This window comes from Rousettus aegyptiacus, unplaced genomic scaffold (genome assembly GCF_014176215.1).
Source record: "Rousettus aegyptiacus isolate mRouAeg1 unplaced genomic scaffold, mRouAeg1.p scaffold_m13_p_10, whole genome shotgun sequence".
NCBI classification, from domain to species: domain Eukaryota; kingdom Metazoa; phylum Chordata; class Mammalia; order Chiroptera; family Pteropodidae; genus Rousettus; species Rousettus aegyptiacus.
The window spans coordinates 7,797,998-7,814,667 of NW_023416285.1; the positions used below are offsets into that span (position 1 = coordinate 7,797,998).

At 40.3% G+C, this 16,670-nt stretch overlaps 1 protein-coding gene across 10 annotated transcripts in view; it reads right to left on the reverse strand.

Annotated features, from left to right (window-relative positions):
• LDB2 (LIM domain binding 2) overlaps positions 1–16,670 on the reverse strand; it is a 333,966-nt gene that overhangs the window by 68,462 nt on the left and 248,834 nt on the right. For all 10 annotated transcript variants that reach the window (XM_016138438.2, XM_016138439.2, XM_016138437.2 and 7 more), the window contains exon 3: positions 2,279–2,451. In XM_016138438.2, the coding sequence (XP_015993924.1) occupies positions 2,279–2,451 (173 nt within the window). The remainder of the gene's footprint in view (positions 1–2,278; positions 2,452–16,670) is intronic.

The following is a 16,670-nucleotide window of genomic DNA, read 5'->3' on the forward strand; positions in this document are numbered from 1 at the left end:
TAAAAATAAATGTGCATAATTAGTATCTGGACTAAGTCCATATAGCTAAGCTACATTTCCCAGAAAGGAATATTTTTCATCACAGTATGGAAATATTCATTACAAGAGTTGGCAAATTGTATTGCCACAAAGTAGAGTCAGATGGGTGATCTAAATGATTGAACCTTAAGGCTGAGAGAGCTGAATTGAGGAGAATGTGCAGGTCTTTTTGGTGTGTGTCTTGGTTGCCTGAACAAGCCACTCGGCCATCTGAGAGAGGAGCATTCCTGGACGAGGAAAAATGCAATAGAGAAAACCCTAGTTTCTTCATTTGACTAAAAAAACAATTTATCAATTCATCAGAAGAATGGGGTTCCTTTTGATTTAAAATCAGTCCCGAATATAGACAGCACTATATCCTCAGAGCAACTGATTATTATCATTTACGGAAATGTTTTGGCCTGAGAAGAAAAAAAATGAAGAAATATATAAAAGGACTACTATAAGATGAAGATGCATTTTTATTTTCAACGGCCACTGGCTCTCGAAGTAGCTCTTTCATTATGGCGAAGTTTTATTTACTTATCATGCATTTTTTTTCTACCTTTAAAGCATAAGGAATTTATGTGTTTTTCTTGAATTACCTGAAAGTAACACTAAGTCCCAAAATACACACACACACACACACACACACACACACACACACACACATATACATATAAAATGAAGCAGTAGAGAAAGACTTTCTCTGCAGTGCTCAGACTTGTATCTCTAGAAATGAATTGTGTATCCATCTGATCTAAGATTATGGAAATGTTTTCCATCTCCAAAACAAAGTGTGACATGGACAGATTACACTGTCATCCAAGCAATCACTCCTTTCCACCTAGTGAAATACTCTTCCCAGCACAGACTTCTGCATACAGTGGGGATCTTCTGTTAAAAAGGAAGACAGAGAAAACCCAGCTCCTGCTCCACATTTAAAATGTCTATTGACGAAGTCAAGAGACCACAGAATCAGTGGCATTTGATGATTTGCTTTTGCATTATATAATCTTTGCCTCTGGTTTTATACATCATCGTGGGTACCAGAAAGAGTTGACTGCACCAACAAGATCAAAGGATACTTTAAATAATAAACATTTTATAATTATTCTTTCAGCAGCGTTGCGCATAAATAACACACATATCTTCAGTTTTATAATTTGGGTTTTTGAAATTACCCCTGATCATTCAACTTCTCTTTACTATAAAGAAAGTGTTGTCATTTGTGTTTCCAGCTAAAAAAGATAGCTGCTATCATCAACCTTACAAATTAATTTCACGTTGAGTCTTAGTCACAATGCAATGAACTAGTGTTCATTAAAATAAGCTTCTGTTTGCCAGATTCTATGACTAAATATTTGTTCTTACTAGTTTTTCCATGTGGAAGAAGACATAGGGATTGTCCATAATATTCCAGAAAGGTCTTTACCCAGAGGGAATACTCCTTATGTCAATCATCTGTGTTTGGGAAGGATCATAGGTGTAGAATGTATAGAAGGTGCGGTTGATTCTCTAACTCTTCTCTTTTTCCTTCCAAATCCTTCACAGCCTTGAATTCTGCCTCAAAGATTAATCTGTGATTCTCGTTCTCTCTTTTACAACTAACTTCGCTCACTTGCTGAGCCACCAACCATAGAACTTCTTAGAATTTGGGGAAACAAACTTTAAACTCTGAATTCCCTAATTTCACTTATATTTTTATGTTTTTATGTTCCTATAAAGTTACAGTGAGTTGAGTTCTGGTTGGGTGGATTTCTCCCCTGTCCTGTTTGTTCACATTGAATTTAGCTTTATAAGGTGTTTAATTTTAGTAACATGTGGATTTTTTTTTTCAGTAACTAATAGTATTATGGTGATAAGTATGATTATAGATGGTCCTTGGATAAACCAGAGTGTATCTCAGAATCAGACGATTAACCATGGATGAACATCTTTTTAGCTATAGAAGACCCTTTGTATTAAAAAAAAAAAAACCCCACAAAATTCTAATTTAGCAACCTGAGTTTAATAGGCCACCAAACCTCTCTTCCTCTTAGTTTTGAGGCCCTATCATGTTTGACCGTGCCCTTTATCACATGCTCACAACTTAGAATGGTGTTCTCCAAAAGTCTAGCCATATCACAAACAAGATTGTCTCACAGTGCTGAAAGTGTTTAAGATTGTGAGAAATCAGCTCAAAGTTCCAGAAGAAAGCTTTAGTTAGTATCCTTCGGCATACCCAAAACAACAAGCCATGCTACCCATCGCCCCATACCTTGGTGAACATGGGCTTCCCGTGCTGGGTGACCATAGCACACTGGTCACAGTCCACTGTGATGGATGAGTTGTGGTATGACTCTTTTGAGTGTTTGAGAATGTAATACAGGTCAGTCACCCCTCCTTCAAACACAGTGCTAAAGTAACGAGGGATGAGGGTCCTGCCGATAGCTGGAAGAGAAACACAAAGAAACAAATAATTAATACAACTATCTGACTGGTCCCCCACACCCTACATCATCACCAGACCTCCAACTGGATATAAGTCATCTCAAGAAACAATACCAAGAGGCATTTTTATTTTTTTATTTTTTATAAATAGCCATGACCCTTCTGGGTTATAGTTAATAAAATCCCCAGCTATCCAGAAAAAAGTGTGTACAGTCATCTCTCCAGGTTTTGTGTCCCATTGAAGGTCAATAATAAAAGGGTTAGTATTTTACAAGAATGGAGACAAACATATTGAGTACTTTGGACCTTATGTATGTTCTCTAAGCAAACACATTTTCAAAAAATAACACATCCAACCTACTTGGATTTTTCAATGGAATGTTTACAGACAAATTATCCAATCATCCAATCATGTTTTAGAAGCAGTGGTAGTCATAAGAATATAAATGTTAATAATGGAGTGCTTTGTAGTGTGTGAAGTAGTTTGGCATTCCCTCATTGAACCTTAAGAACAACCTTAAGTGTGTAAGGGACTGAGATCTAAAAAGGTTTTTATGAAAAAAAAAAAGTTATTAGGAACGTTTCAAAGTCACATAATTCAAGAGTAGATAATTGGTGTCTCTAACTCCAAATCTGCAAACACCCAAACACTACGTCTCAAACTGCTTTAATGAATGGACATCTTTAAAAAGTAATCCATATGCACATATACAAAGAGACTGATACCTCTGTAAATACTGATTATTCCGTCTGTTTCTGGAGTTGGATAGGGTATCTTTCTAGAATAAAAGGTTTATGTTAAGAGAACTTGATACCTTCCACTTGGTCTAAATTGGTCTCTTTTATTCCTTGTGTTCTGTCCTGCCCCATTTTAGTTTGAGCGATTGGTAAGTAGCTGGGTCTCTCTGATATATGATGCTTAGAAACAGCTAACAAGCCCTTGCTTTAGCAGAGATTTTAAATCCTCTTACACTGAAAATCCCAACTCATAATATCAGGAATTTTGCCTATGTGCAGATTTTGAGGCAAAGTACGAAAGCACTCTCAGGAGATCCAAGGTTTTTAATAAATCTCTTACATTCACTATATAATGCCTCCTAAAAGACAAAAATAATATTTAAAATAAATAAATTACCAAAGAGAGCTTTAGTAGAAAAGATCATGCAATCTTCACTTGAATGTTTTAAAATATCGAATTTCATTTGAAAAGAATCTGTGTTAATCTATTCCATATGGATCTGTATATTTTTTGTACATGGATTTGGAAAAAATAACTATAAAAAGAATATCCTGCCAAACTGATTTCTGAAACAATCTCTAAAGAATCCCGATGTGGATGACTAGTCTTTGAATAATTTATATAGCTGTTATTGCTTTATATTTACTGCAGTAAAAATCAATCAACAAGTGTGTTCTACATATTCCAGAATCTTTGGCAATTCCATCCTAAATAATCCTTATGCATACATTTCCTAAATCCTGCCTAATCCTCAATAGTGCATGTTCATTCACCAAATATAAAATGCACATGAGAGTAATTTGAGTCCACCCTATCCTTAAATGTATTCATGGCTTATATTGTAAAGAAAACTTTGTTAATGAGAAAACCTTATTGTATTTTGCTAAACAGATAAAGTTAACTTAATGCATTTCAAATATCTTACAACTACCATAAAACAGCTCTAATAATTTGCCATTTTGGAATCTAGAGTAAGTACGTACAAACCATAAAAATGTAGATGTAGGGTAAAAATATGTCACCACATTATCTAAAAAATTGTCACATTAAAAAGGTTACTGCAAATAAACACCACTGGATTAGCCACATTACAATTTATTCCTCACAAATCCTGCACAATTTAATTCCTTCGCAGTAGTGTTTGCTATATATTATCATCATTTTTCATTTATAGTATAAGAAAAAGTAAATGGAGAAAAAAGTTTGAGATTCCTTAACTTTAAACCTAAATTTTTAACTACTTCTCCAAGTCCAGAAAATATACAAACTATATAGAAAATAGAAGGAAATGCAACTTTGCTTCACTGAATACTTTCTAGCACTCTAGGAAATGGTCGTTATGGCCATCTGAGGTTTGTTTCCAGCCCTTTTCCTTTGTGGGGCTGCCCCTACCACTTCCTCCATGGTCCTATTTGGACCATCACTCACAAAGCTTCATTTTCATTTTGTGCTAGGCTGCTGCTCTGGCGACCCCAATGAACCACGGCAATGGCAATCATGTCCCTGGGTATGTTGTCTCTTCTCCTCAAATATGGACTGGGCCCTGTGATCTTCTTTAATCAGTAGAATGTGTGGCACAAGTGACCTTATGCCAGTTTTGGGTTAAACCATAAGAAGGACCAGCAGCTTCCACTTCGTGCTTGGAAGTCAGTTGCGAGGCACAAAGTCGAATGACTCTAAGGCTGCCACAGCGTGAGAAGCCCGACCTCGCCACGTGGAGCGGTCGTGTGAAGGAGAACAGCATCTTCCGGCCAACAGCCCCACCTAAGCTCCCAGCCAAAAGCCAACACAAACTTTTGTGAGTGAGGCCATCTTGGAAGTGAATCCTTGAGCTCCAACTGATGTCACATGGAGCAGCAATGAGCCTGTCTCCCATATGCTTTGCCCAAACTGCAGAACCAAGAGTAAACAACAACAACAACAACAAAATGTTTGTATTTTAAGCCAACATGTTTTGGAGCAATTTTTAATGTAGCAATGAATAATCATAACACTCTTCCAAACCCCTAGGCTACGAAGATGGGCAAATTAGTGTTTTGCTTTTTTTTTTCCTGAAGGAAAGAGGGCAATTTTGCTACTAAACACAAGTGAATCACGGAAATACGGAATCTTGCAAACAGAGGGAAGCAGATAAGAGAGACAGAGAGTCTTTGTGGACTGATTTGAGCCCTCGACTTAGCTGGGGCTGAAGCCAACTCTAGAACTCGAAGGCCCCACTTATATGATGAGATATGCCCGTCTCCCCTCTTTTTAAAAATTTTAATTTTTAAAATTTTTACTTGAGTGAGTTGGTGTTATCTTTCTCTTATTTGCAGAAAGGGGACTCCTGATTAATTCTGTCCTGTTCCAGCATGCAACGGGGCAGCAAACGCTGGCATAAAATGAAGAGGCGGTGATGAGAATGAGAATCTGCAAAAGGCATCGGAGCCTCTCTCTGTGCAACCTACTGTGTCAGAAGCGGAAAGGGACAAACGGGTCTGTCAGGGACGGTATTAGTTTTCTGCTGCCACTGTAACAAATGATCACACTTAGTGGCTTACAACTCTATTTATTATCTTAAACACGGTTCTGACAATCTGACATGGGTCTTGCTGGGCTAAAATCAAGGTGTCATTCGGGCTGCATTCCTTCCTAAGGGATCCGGGGGCGGGGTGGGGGCGGGGGAGTCTGTTTTCTTGCTTTTTCCAGCATTTGGAGGCTGCCGGCGTTCTTCACCTGTAGCTCTTCCTCCATCTTTCAAATCAGCAACACGGATGGAATTCTCACAGGACATCCTCTCACCTCTTCTGTCTCCCTCTTCCATTGCTGAGGACCCCTGTGATCTCATTGACCCCACCCCAATAATCCAGGATAATCTCCTATCTCAAGGTCCTTAACTTAATCATATCTGCGAAGTTCCTTTTGCTGTCTGAGGTGACATAGTCACAGGTACCAAGGATTAGCAGTGGACATCTATGGGGGGGGGGAGGGGGGGAGGAGGGGCATAGTTCTGCCTTGCACAGAGAATATCTTTGCCAAAGAGCTCTGCTCTTCAAGGGAGAATAGCCAAAAGTATAACATAGACACACGCACAGAGACACACACACTGAGCAATATATAGTGTGCACTGAATGCGACAGACAACCAGAAAAATATCCCATGTGCTTGAGGAAATCACTATAGCTCATTCATTGATTTCTTCTGTAAACATTCACTGAGCCCAGAGTAGGTGCAAAGCTCCTTGGTAGCTGCTGGAAACACAAAGGTAGATTTTTGTCCCTCTCTTTCAAACACATTTCTAACAAGAGAGCTAACAAGCATCTAAGTACCTATAACACAGTGTGGTAATAAAGTTAAAAAACGAACTCGTGATTTTGAACTCTGCCAGTTTCTTCTGAATCCTGAATTCGATGTATGGATGTATTATTTTTGAAGAACTAAGAAGATTAAAATGTCCTTTTAATTTAGTAAATCGTGCCACCACACTGCACAGCCTAATACAAATGACTTTAAATCAGTGCACATTTCAGATTTAGCCACGCCGAGTCTGAATCTATTTAAATTTTACACTGTCACACTCCTATGCTAGACCAGCAGTTTACATTTAGACTTTAATTCTTAGAATTACAAATAGTTTAAATATTGATATACGTAAATCCACATGGTGCTCCCTTGAAAAGAGATTAAGACTATAGTAGATTATAAAAGAGATTCCAGTTTTCTAACACATTAGGTCAAAACTCCGAAAGTGAGGAAAGGGAAGTATGGTGAGCAGGAGAGCCCAGGAAGGTTTTCTGTGATGTGAGGTGAGGGGAGTTTAGTATACATTATTTATGTATTTATAAAAGAGAAAAGAAAATCACAGATTAAATTATTCAGGAGCCTGAAATGTGCATAAGGAATGTCTAAAAAATACTCTATGGGTAAACATGATCAGTCCAGAAATAGCTAAAAACTTATTCATAGCTAATTTAGATGTTGAACTCTGAATTCCAGTTCCTTGAGAAGGTTTTTGTTGTTCTATTTTGTTTTAAACCATTGACCCTCATCACCCCCAGAAGTTTCTGCTGTTGGAGCTGGTAAGCTGATGGTACCATGGAGGCAGAATCCAGGTTCCATCTTTTCTTGTAGGTATGACTTGCAGATGTCAGGATATGTACAGGGCATATCCTGTAGATACAGGATATCTACAGATGTTAGTTGACTTTCTCCTCCTTCAGAAACCAAATGGTACACATTAAGAATTCTTAATTGTTGAGAAGATATGAATTATTGTGCATTGGATTTTTAGGGCATTTCATCTCTACTGTATTTCATCCCTTATAGAGCTTTTCCTCTAATTTCACCTCTATTCATCTCTATATATGTTTATGAAATGCTTTCCTTAAACTCTTAAAAGATTTATAGGTAACACATATGAAAAAAATTGCAAGTAGAAAGTAATCATTTGGAAAAACTGTTCAACTACTAATCAAAGTATAAATTAAAATAATGATAAAAAAGATTAAAAAAAAAAAAACATTAACCTGGCGAGGCAGCAGTGAAATAGGCATACTCAAAGACTTCCAGGGAAATCAATATAGCAATGACTCCTTACCTTGAGAATCTCTAATTCTCTGATAGTTTATTCGGTGTGACTCTAATCTCTTTGTAAATACACTTGCCAAACAATAATTCTAATGTCCAGATTTTAAGTGCTCTGAAGTTCTTCAAGTTCTTTAAAACAACATTGTCTAATTCTAAGACTCTTCATCTGGGGATCATCATTTACTATTCTAAACTCCTGTGCTTTCTAGCTTTCAAAGACGATTCATTCAAAAAATATGAAAGAGACTGAGAACCCTGATTAGAATGTGGAACAAGAGGGAGGTTTGTAACTAAAATATATTAGTACCACTCAACACTTGACAATTAATGATTTTCCTCCTCCCTGAAGAGAGAAAACCATGATGACATTTGTGCTTTAATTTGGCAAAGTTAATTATAATAAAATAATTGATTACTATGATTAAAAAACACTTTTTGTTAACATGATAATGCAGTGGTCCCTAATCTTTGTGGCACCAGGGACCGGTGCTCCTATGAGAATCTAACACCTGATGATCTGAGGTGAAGCTGAGGCAGTGATGCTGGCGCTGGGGAGCGGCCGCAAAGACAGATGGAGCTTTGCTCACTCACCCGCTGCTCACCTACTGCTGTGCAGCCTGGTTCCTAACAGGCCACGGACCAGTACCGGTCCACGTCCCAGGGGTTGGAGAGCCCTGTGATAATGCACACATTGGTTGTCTGAATCTAAGCAGTTTTATATGGTTGTTCTAAAGCTGTAGGACCTCAGAAATTTGATGGCAATTCTACCACTGAGGCATTTAATAAACACGAAGATTCATTAGACTTGAGACTTATCTGTATTCAGAAATCCATGAATGCATTATGCTAACATGTAAATGGAGATGCTCCTAGGAATGAAATAAACACTGCTGATGATTTTATTTATGGTAAATAGCCAACATAATTAGCCAAAACAATGGAAATAATACATGCTCAAACTTCAACGGGATGACAGGTCGCTTTGTCTTGCTGAAGAGAGAGCGGGTCAAACTAACTTTGCTCCCCTAAATTGTCAGCATTTTCACTCTAACCTGCCTCTTCCTCTTTTCTCAACCAAAGCGATTTGACTCTCTGCTGACGTCTCTTGCTATTTCGAAGATTTGTTCATTGAATATGTGCTTACTAAGCATCTACTATGGGGCCAACGTTATTCCAGGTGCTGGAGACAAATAGCAGACAAGTGGGGAGGCAGAGGATCTTGGTGCCATGGGAAGGCAGGCGAGTGTAGTCTGGCCGGCCTGGAAGGCTGTAGTGAGGAGGTGCTGATAAAGCTGATTTCCGGTTGAACAGGGCCGTGTGAAGACCTGGGAATGGCGCAGTCCAGGCCCAGGGGCCACCAACAGCAAAGGCCGTAAGACAGGAACGAGTCCTCTTTGAATGAGCTTGGTGTGTCCCAGTGTGGGAAAGAAAGCAGTATGGCAGGAGCACAGACACCGAGTGAGATACTAGATAAGCTCAGAGAAAGAGGCAGGGACACATCACATGGCTCTTCCTGGGCCGCGGCAAAGGGTCTGCATTTTATTCTTAGTGCAATGAGCCGGGCATTGGAAGGTCTATGCCAATGATCTGATCTGATGAACCTACTCTAGTCTTCTTATATGTATTATGCATCTGCCAACAAGGTCCCAAAACACCACAAAATTTTCCGACCCTCCCAGATAGCTACTAGATATCTTTTCTTACATTTTTTACCTACCATTTTTTCTTTTTCAGGTGAAGCAACCCTTGGTTGACCTCACAGATTGCAAGGACCTTGGCAGCTTACAATCCCTTGTTTTTTCCTTTTTACACCTTCAACACCTGGTCTTCCTAGGTGGTCTCCCATCCAAGTACTAACCAGGCCCGACCCTGCTTAGCTTCTGAGATCAGACTAGACTGGGCTTGTTCACGGTGGCATGGCCATAGACCAACCTGCCATATTTTCAATAACTTGACTAAGACTTCTGCCACACCGCTTGTATTAGGTGCTGGGGAAATAACCGTGACCACGGTGGACCCCATCCTGCTCTTGAGGAGCTTCGATTGAGCTATTCTCACAGCTTTCAATTCACTAGTAAGACAAGAGCGATGGCTCCATCCGTTTATACATTGCCTGATATAATAAGGACCCAATACATATTTGCTGAATGAGTCCATGCAATTCATAAATGGATGTTCAGCTCCAAGGTGTAGGAACTCATGTGGAAAGCCTGCCTCATTTCATCTCATTCAGCCAGTGCTTCGGCATAGTCAGATAATTCTGGATCCTGATTCTGTCAGCCACACCACAGGCTGTTTTCAGGATGGGCAAAATTTCTTCTTCCTGTTTTCCAAGATACTGACGATAACACTGTGCTAGAAAGGCCTATCACCATGCACGGCTAGACTCTTACCATGACTCAATACCCTCTGAGTCTGAACCTGAAATCTTTTACTGACTTCCAGAATAAATCCATGCTCTAGATGCTTCATAGACATGGGGCAGGGTCAATGGGGAGAGAAGGAAGTATCAGAGAAAGATTTAAGTGAAAGGATGAATGGACCCCAATCAGGCACAGGAGACGGGGAGACGAGAATGGCCCAGGCTGCGGCACACCGTGTGTTAGGGAGCACGGTGACTTGGGCTACTGTCATGACCCAGTCTAGCTTGTTTATACCTTAGAGGATCCTGTCGGGATGAACGACTTCATTAAATCGAGCTCTCTCACAGTACAATACGCTTTTTAGTTCTTCGAAACTTATAATGCAGTTCACATCTGCTAGATTTATTTCTGCCCTCTGTATTATCTTGACTTCAACATTTTCATAACTACTATATTCTTCAAGATGAACCTTAAGATAATGTTTTCGACTCTCCCTGCCAAACTGGGAGGTTTATTTAATTAAATTTAATTTACTAAGAAAGAGTTAACATCTTTAAGATGTTTCATCTTCTCATTCATGAACATAAAATGTCCATTTGTTTGTCTTTATTTCTACCCCAAAAGAATTCTGAAGTTTTTTTACATATAACTACCTATCATTTTTGGTCAAGAAAATTCTTGTCTATTTCAGTTATGCTGAATGATTAATATTTATTATTATACATCCATTTGGAACCTAGACACTTAATGCTTTTGTTAATTTTTTTGTTAAGTTTTCTTGATGAAAACTATCAAATACTGCTAATATTTTCCGTCTTTCCAATATATTTACATATTAATTTCTCAACTTATTGTGATATTAAAATAGAACTTCCAAGGGAAAAAAAAAGATTAAATAATGAGGAAAGTTATAGACTTTTTTCTCTGATTTTTTTTTTTTTTTAAGAAAATGCCTCCAAGATTAAGGAAGTACTGTACATTAATTTGACATTGTGTTATTTACCATAAAAAAAATAAAAAAGAAAAGTGAATTATTTTTCTAACCTTTGTTTTTATGATCTGTTTTCTTTTTTATCCTAATGGGTGTTTAATTTGATCAAATGCCTGTTCAGTAACTATTGATTGCCTAATTTTCTTTAGAAATCTATCTCTGAATATATTTCCAATTATGGAACAACTTTTGTATTCAGCATAAACCTCACTCTCTCTTGTGCACACACACATATTTTTGAATACATTTTTCCCTAAATGCAACTTATGAATTCATTCATTCCTTTAACAATATTCATGAAAGCAGTCCTCCATTTGAGGCGCTATCCTACATGCTAATTTAGAATGAGAGAGCCAGAGAAGACCCCAAGCTTAGTTTAGTGATTCCCATAGCATTTTCTAATCCCAGTGGGTTTCTGAAGATCTCAAAATGCACCCCTCGCTAGTTCTGTTTTTTTTTTTTTAATTGTTAAAAAAAGAACGTGTTTTGCATGTTTCTCTGATTCGAGTAGAAATGATCTCAACTCATCGTAATGCTGATTAGCTCTTGATTAGTGATGATGAATAGCACTTTACATAGGTGGAAAAAAATATAATACAAAATACTAACAATTATTTAATAAATGTAATTGGGTTATCCATGATTGTATCCCACACCCTCATTTTACAGAAGTATCTGATGGCCAGAGAAATAAAACTGTAGAGCTCCTTGGAGCCATGGTGGAATAAAGTAAAACACTTGTTTTGAATCAAACAACATTGATTTATCTCTATGCCCAAGTTGGATTTTTATTAATTTTTAAATTACATAGTCCACGTGCGAAAAATTTAAGACAGTGATGTCACGGAGACTCACTAACTATTCACTAGGTCTGATTTCTTTTTCTAATCATCAAGCTAGGTAGGCATCATCTCCTAAAATCTCTTTCTGGTGGCTGCTGCCATGTAATGGAGTCGTAACCAATGTCCAATGGACATTTCCGTTGCTTTTATTTTTTTCAACTAAGTAGACATAAAGAAGAAAAACTCAGCGTTCAGACACGATGAGTAAACTCATTCTATGTGCAATCGGCACATAGAATTTTTGAGGCCTCTGACACCCAAATACTGAAGACCCAGCGGGAAACTCCACAGAGCCTCCCTCCCCCAACGAATGGAGGACCAGGAGATGGGAGAAGCCTGGGTCCCTGAAGTACCACCAGGAATATAGCTGCCACATATCGGGAAAATCCATCAGGACTTCGGAGCAAATTATACCTTTCTTGTGTGTTAAGCCATTGGAAAATGAAGGTTTACTTTTTTAAGCAGCAAAGGTTAACTAATACATTACTGAGAAGTCTAAAGTTGCTCTGACTGTGCCGTACTCACCCATGGCAGTACCTTCGCCCTCCCTCACGCCAACTTTGCCCTCAGTATGTGAGATAGCCTTTGAGATTTTTAAATTACATGTTTATCTCCCTCTGTGTGGCCCCATAGACAACACGTATCATCTTGCGTGAGTGTCTTTTGTTTTGTTTTACATAAAAATGATCATATGGAGTGTGTCTATCAGGAACTTGTCTTATTTCACTCAAGAATACATCTTTGAGTTCTAAGGCTAATTCCCTTCTTCTAATCATTGCATCATATTCTAGAGTACGGCTGTTTCTGAGATGTTACAGAGACATCTCCATGCGTAGGGCCGTATAGATGATTTTATAATTTTTTCCAACAGGCTAGACACCGAATAAAATACATTTTATTTCGCCAGGCACCAATAACCGCCCTTCGAAGTGCTATGACCGGTTTACGCGCTCGGCAGCTCTGACAGTGCATGTTCTAGTCACGGCTTCGTCAGCACTGACTATCGCCGGCTTTCCCACGTCTGTTGTACAGATCCCACAGAGCGGCGGCCCTTAAACACTCAAAGCTTTGCCGACGTGGAGATGATGAAATGAAGCGATTAATCACGGACATTCTGCTCGTGTGGTCACTGCACCGAGCAAACCAACCACACACTTGACGTTTTCATATAGTGTACAGTTTTCTGAATTTTTTTTTTTTTTACCTAAAACCCATTTGCTTGGCTAAAGGGGAGGGTGGGGCGGGGCGGGGGGGGGGGGAGGAAACTGCTCCAGCCTAGAGAGGTGAGAAAATTCTATTCCTTGATTTTTCAAAGGCGCCAAACTTCACGAATTCTTATGGAATTATTTCAGTCTGATTTATTGGGCCTTCTCAAACTCAAAGCCATGGGAACACCATAAGTCATTCGATTTTGTGTTTTAATAGGAGCACAATTCAACTGGGTCGGAGAAACATTGCCAGAGAAACAGAAATATGTGTGTGATTTCAGACTTAATGGAAACCAGGACTCAGCACCGCTAGCGATGCCAGGAGTGGGGAAAGAAGTGGCTTCCTCTCTGGAGAGGGACAGACTCGGGTAAAACTGGGCCGACCCCCCGGGGCCGGGTACTATACAAGATGTTCCCTCGAAGGTGTTAAGTGGTCATTAAAAGAGAAGCTAATAAAACAGGACCCTTGAACGTGGATTCTGAAGTCACAGGAAAGGTTTGTAGAATTAAAATAATAAACTGGCCGTCCCCACCCTCCTTCTCGCAACTCCATTTCAGCCTCGCCCACCCCCTCAGTGTGTCCATGCCCTGCACCCCTCAAAGCCTTTGCTCGCACGGCATCCTCTGCCTGGGGGCCTTGTCCTGCCTCTCCTGTTTCACGCTAAGGCATCCTGAAATCTCAGCGAGAACACCATCCCCTCTGGCTGAGCATTGCACGCTTGTCCTTCGAGTTTTCTACTTCTCTCCATTCTATTCAGAGTGATTCTAAACCCGGCCGCTGCAGGGAAAATTCTGGATTCGGATGGCTGTGTCATTTGCTCACCTCGTGACCTTGAACAAATGACGCATGCTCTTTAGACCGCCGTTTCTTCATCTGTCAAACGGGCACGGACTAGTCACTAATTCAATGGGCAGGTACAAAGGATTAATAAAATCACGCATGCAACGCGCTTACACAGAGCCTGACTCTGCTAAGCACTTAATGCACGTCATTACTCCCCGAACACCCTGTATATGCACAGACTATGCAACTTACCCCGCTGCATTGCAATCGTCAATTTTATTGTCTTTCCTTCAGTGACTGTAGTTCCCTGAAGGCAGAGAACATTTCTCAATCATTGCAGTATCACAGCACATTCGTGATGTAAATAGCTACTTAAGAGATGTTTGGCAAATGGATGAATGCGGACTTGGCATGTCTATTTAGACAGTCTGCCAGCCTCAAACTGGTGATGCACGCAGCTTTCTAAGGCAGAGGAAGAGCCATTTTTACAGTTCAGGGCTGGAGAATCGAAACCACAAGAAGAAGAAAATAAGGTTTCGGGAGCCCCACACCTGGAATTTTCATGTCTGAATGTTCTAGTTCAGATAATTAAGGATTAGAGACTAATCATCTTGAAAGCTTCATCCTGAGATTAAAGTTAATTTTGAGTTTTCCAAGTAAAAAAAAAAAAAGCATCCCATCTGTGACTACTTAGCTTGAAGGGGCTTCTCCCTTATTTTATCTGTGTACAGAAGTCATAAACGTCCTTCTCTATAAACAAAAACATACTTCTTTAAAAAAAAATAGAGAGAGAGGAGGGAGAGAGAGAGAGAGAGAGAGAGAGAGAGAGAGAAAGAAAGAAAGAAAGAAAGAAAGAAAGAAAGAAAGAAAGAAAGAAAGAAAGAGAAAAGAAAGAAAGAAAGAGAAAAGAAAGAAAAAAAGGACTCCATTTGCACGCCAAGTCAGCATTCCAGAGGCACTTTACAGGGAAGTAAAAATGCTCGGAAATAAGAAGTATACTAAAAGAGGGTCGACTTCACATTCCACTGTAGTCCACTGGGGGCTGTGCTTCTGACCCTTAGATTGTGTCTACAAGAAAAGGAACAAGGGTTCTGACAGTGAATTAAATGTCACGTAGACTTTCTGACAGCAGGACTTAATAGGCCAACGGCACCCACACAAGTTTGATAAAGAGGTGTGGGTGCCAGTTGTTGGATTCCGATGTTCTGTGTGCAGACTTTCAGAAAAGCCCGAGGATGTAGGCAGGAGAAGGCAGCCTCTGGGCATTCTGTGGGCTCTGGAATGAGTCCGACTTGCCCGAGCCTCGGTCCCTGGTTACCGGTGCTGGCACACATTTGCTAACATCCCTTGGGGGTTGAATAGCATAAACACGCTCCTCGCTTTTCATCGCTATCTGACAGTCCTGTCTCTGAAGCCGCCCCATCTCTTTCAGATGAGGGGACAGGGACTCCATTCCTCAAGATGCAATGACACTTCTGGCTTCTGTATACGCTTGGATGCCTCCGGGAGCAGAGGTGACCCACTTGTTGGGAATGAGGAGCACCAGGCACCTACTGGACCACGTGGACTGGGAGCAAGGTCGTTCCATCTGGCCTCTCTGTGGCTCTCCTCGTTCTCCTCTGTCACTATTAAGAACTGATAAGGTCCAGGGACCCTCCTGGCCTTGCTCCTCCTGGGCCTCACCAGATTTGACCTCTTCCTAGGAGTGGGCCATGGGTTCAGGAGCATGGACCTGGAGCCGCCCTGCCTGGGCTTGAATCCCAGCTCTGTCCCGTGGCAGCTGTGTGGCCCTGGGCAAGTTACTTAATCATTCTGCTGTCAGGCTTTCCATCTGTCAGATGAGGATGAGAACAGTGCTAGCCTCATAGGGATGTCATCCAGAGTACCTAATATCATCCATGAAATGCTCTAACTTCTGGCTAAACTCTATCCTTGTACCCTAATTTAGTTTGCTTCATAACGTTCATCACTACTCATGTATATTTTATCTGGTTCCCCACAAGGATACAAGCTCCAAGAATGCAGGAACTGTTTGTTCCTGACTATATTCTCGAGACCAAGGGAAATGGGAAGCATGCAGCAGGCACTCAGTAAATGTTTACTGAACTTTGCATTGGTACACATCCAGACGCTGATAATCGTTTTTTATTATTTTATCATTGTTATTATTATTAGATTGCCATTGTGATTAAATAGTAAAGAAAATACCTGGATATTGAGTGTGTGGTCAATACACAGTGAATAAAAGTGAGAGAAAGAAAGAAAGAGAGAAAGAAAGAAAGAGAGAAAGAAAGAAAGAAAGAAAGAAAGAAAGAAAGAAAGAAAGAAAGAAAGAAAAAGAAGGAAGGAAGGAAGGAAGGAAGGAAGGAAGGAAGGAAGGAAGGAAGGAAGGAAGGAAGGAAGGCGTCTTCCCAGACAGAGGTGTTGACAGGAGAATCAACTTAATTTTGGGGGAGGCAGCGAGGGAAAAGAATGGTCAGCGTTAGAGGGAGAAAATGGGCCAGGGCCCCTCAAATCCTTGGCCAAGCACCCGTGCATGAATGAAGCCAGAAGGCAGGGAGGCAAGGTCACCAGGAAACCCTGTGTGGTGGGAGTGACTCGGGCTGCCCCGGAGCTGTGTGACTGCCTCACTGGGCAGCCAGGGGCATGTCCTGCACCGGAGATGGCATCTTTGCGATCTCCCGGGACCGTGAAATCAGAGATGGCAGCCCTCTCTGCCAGACTTT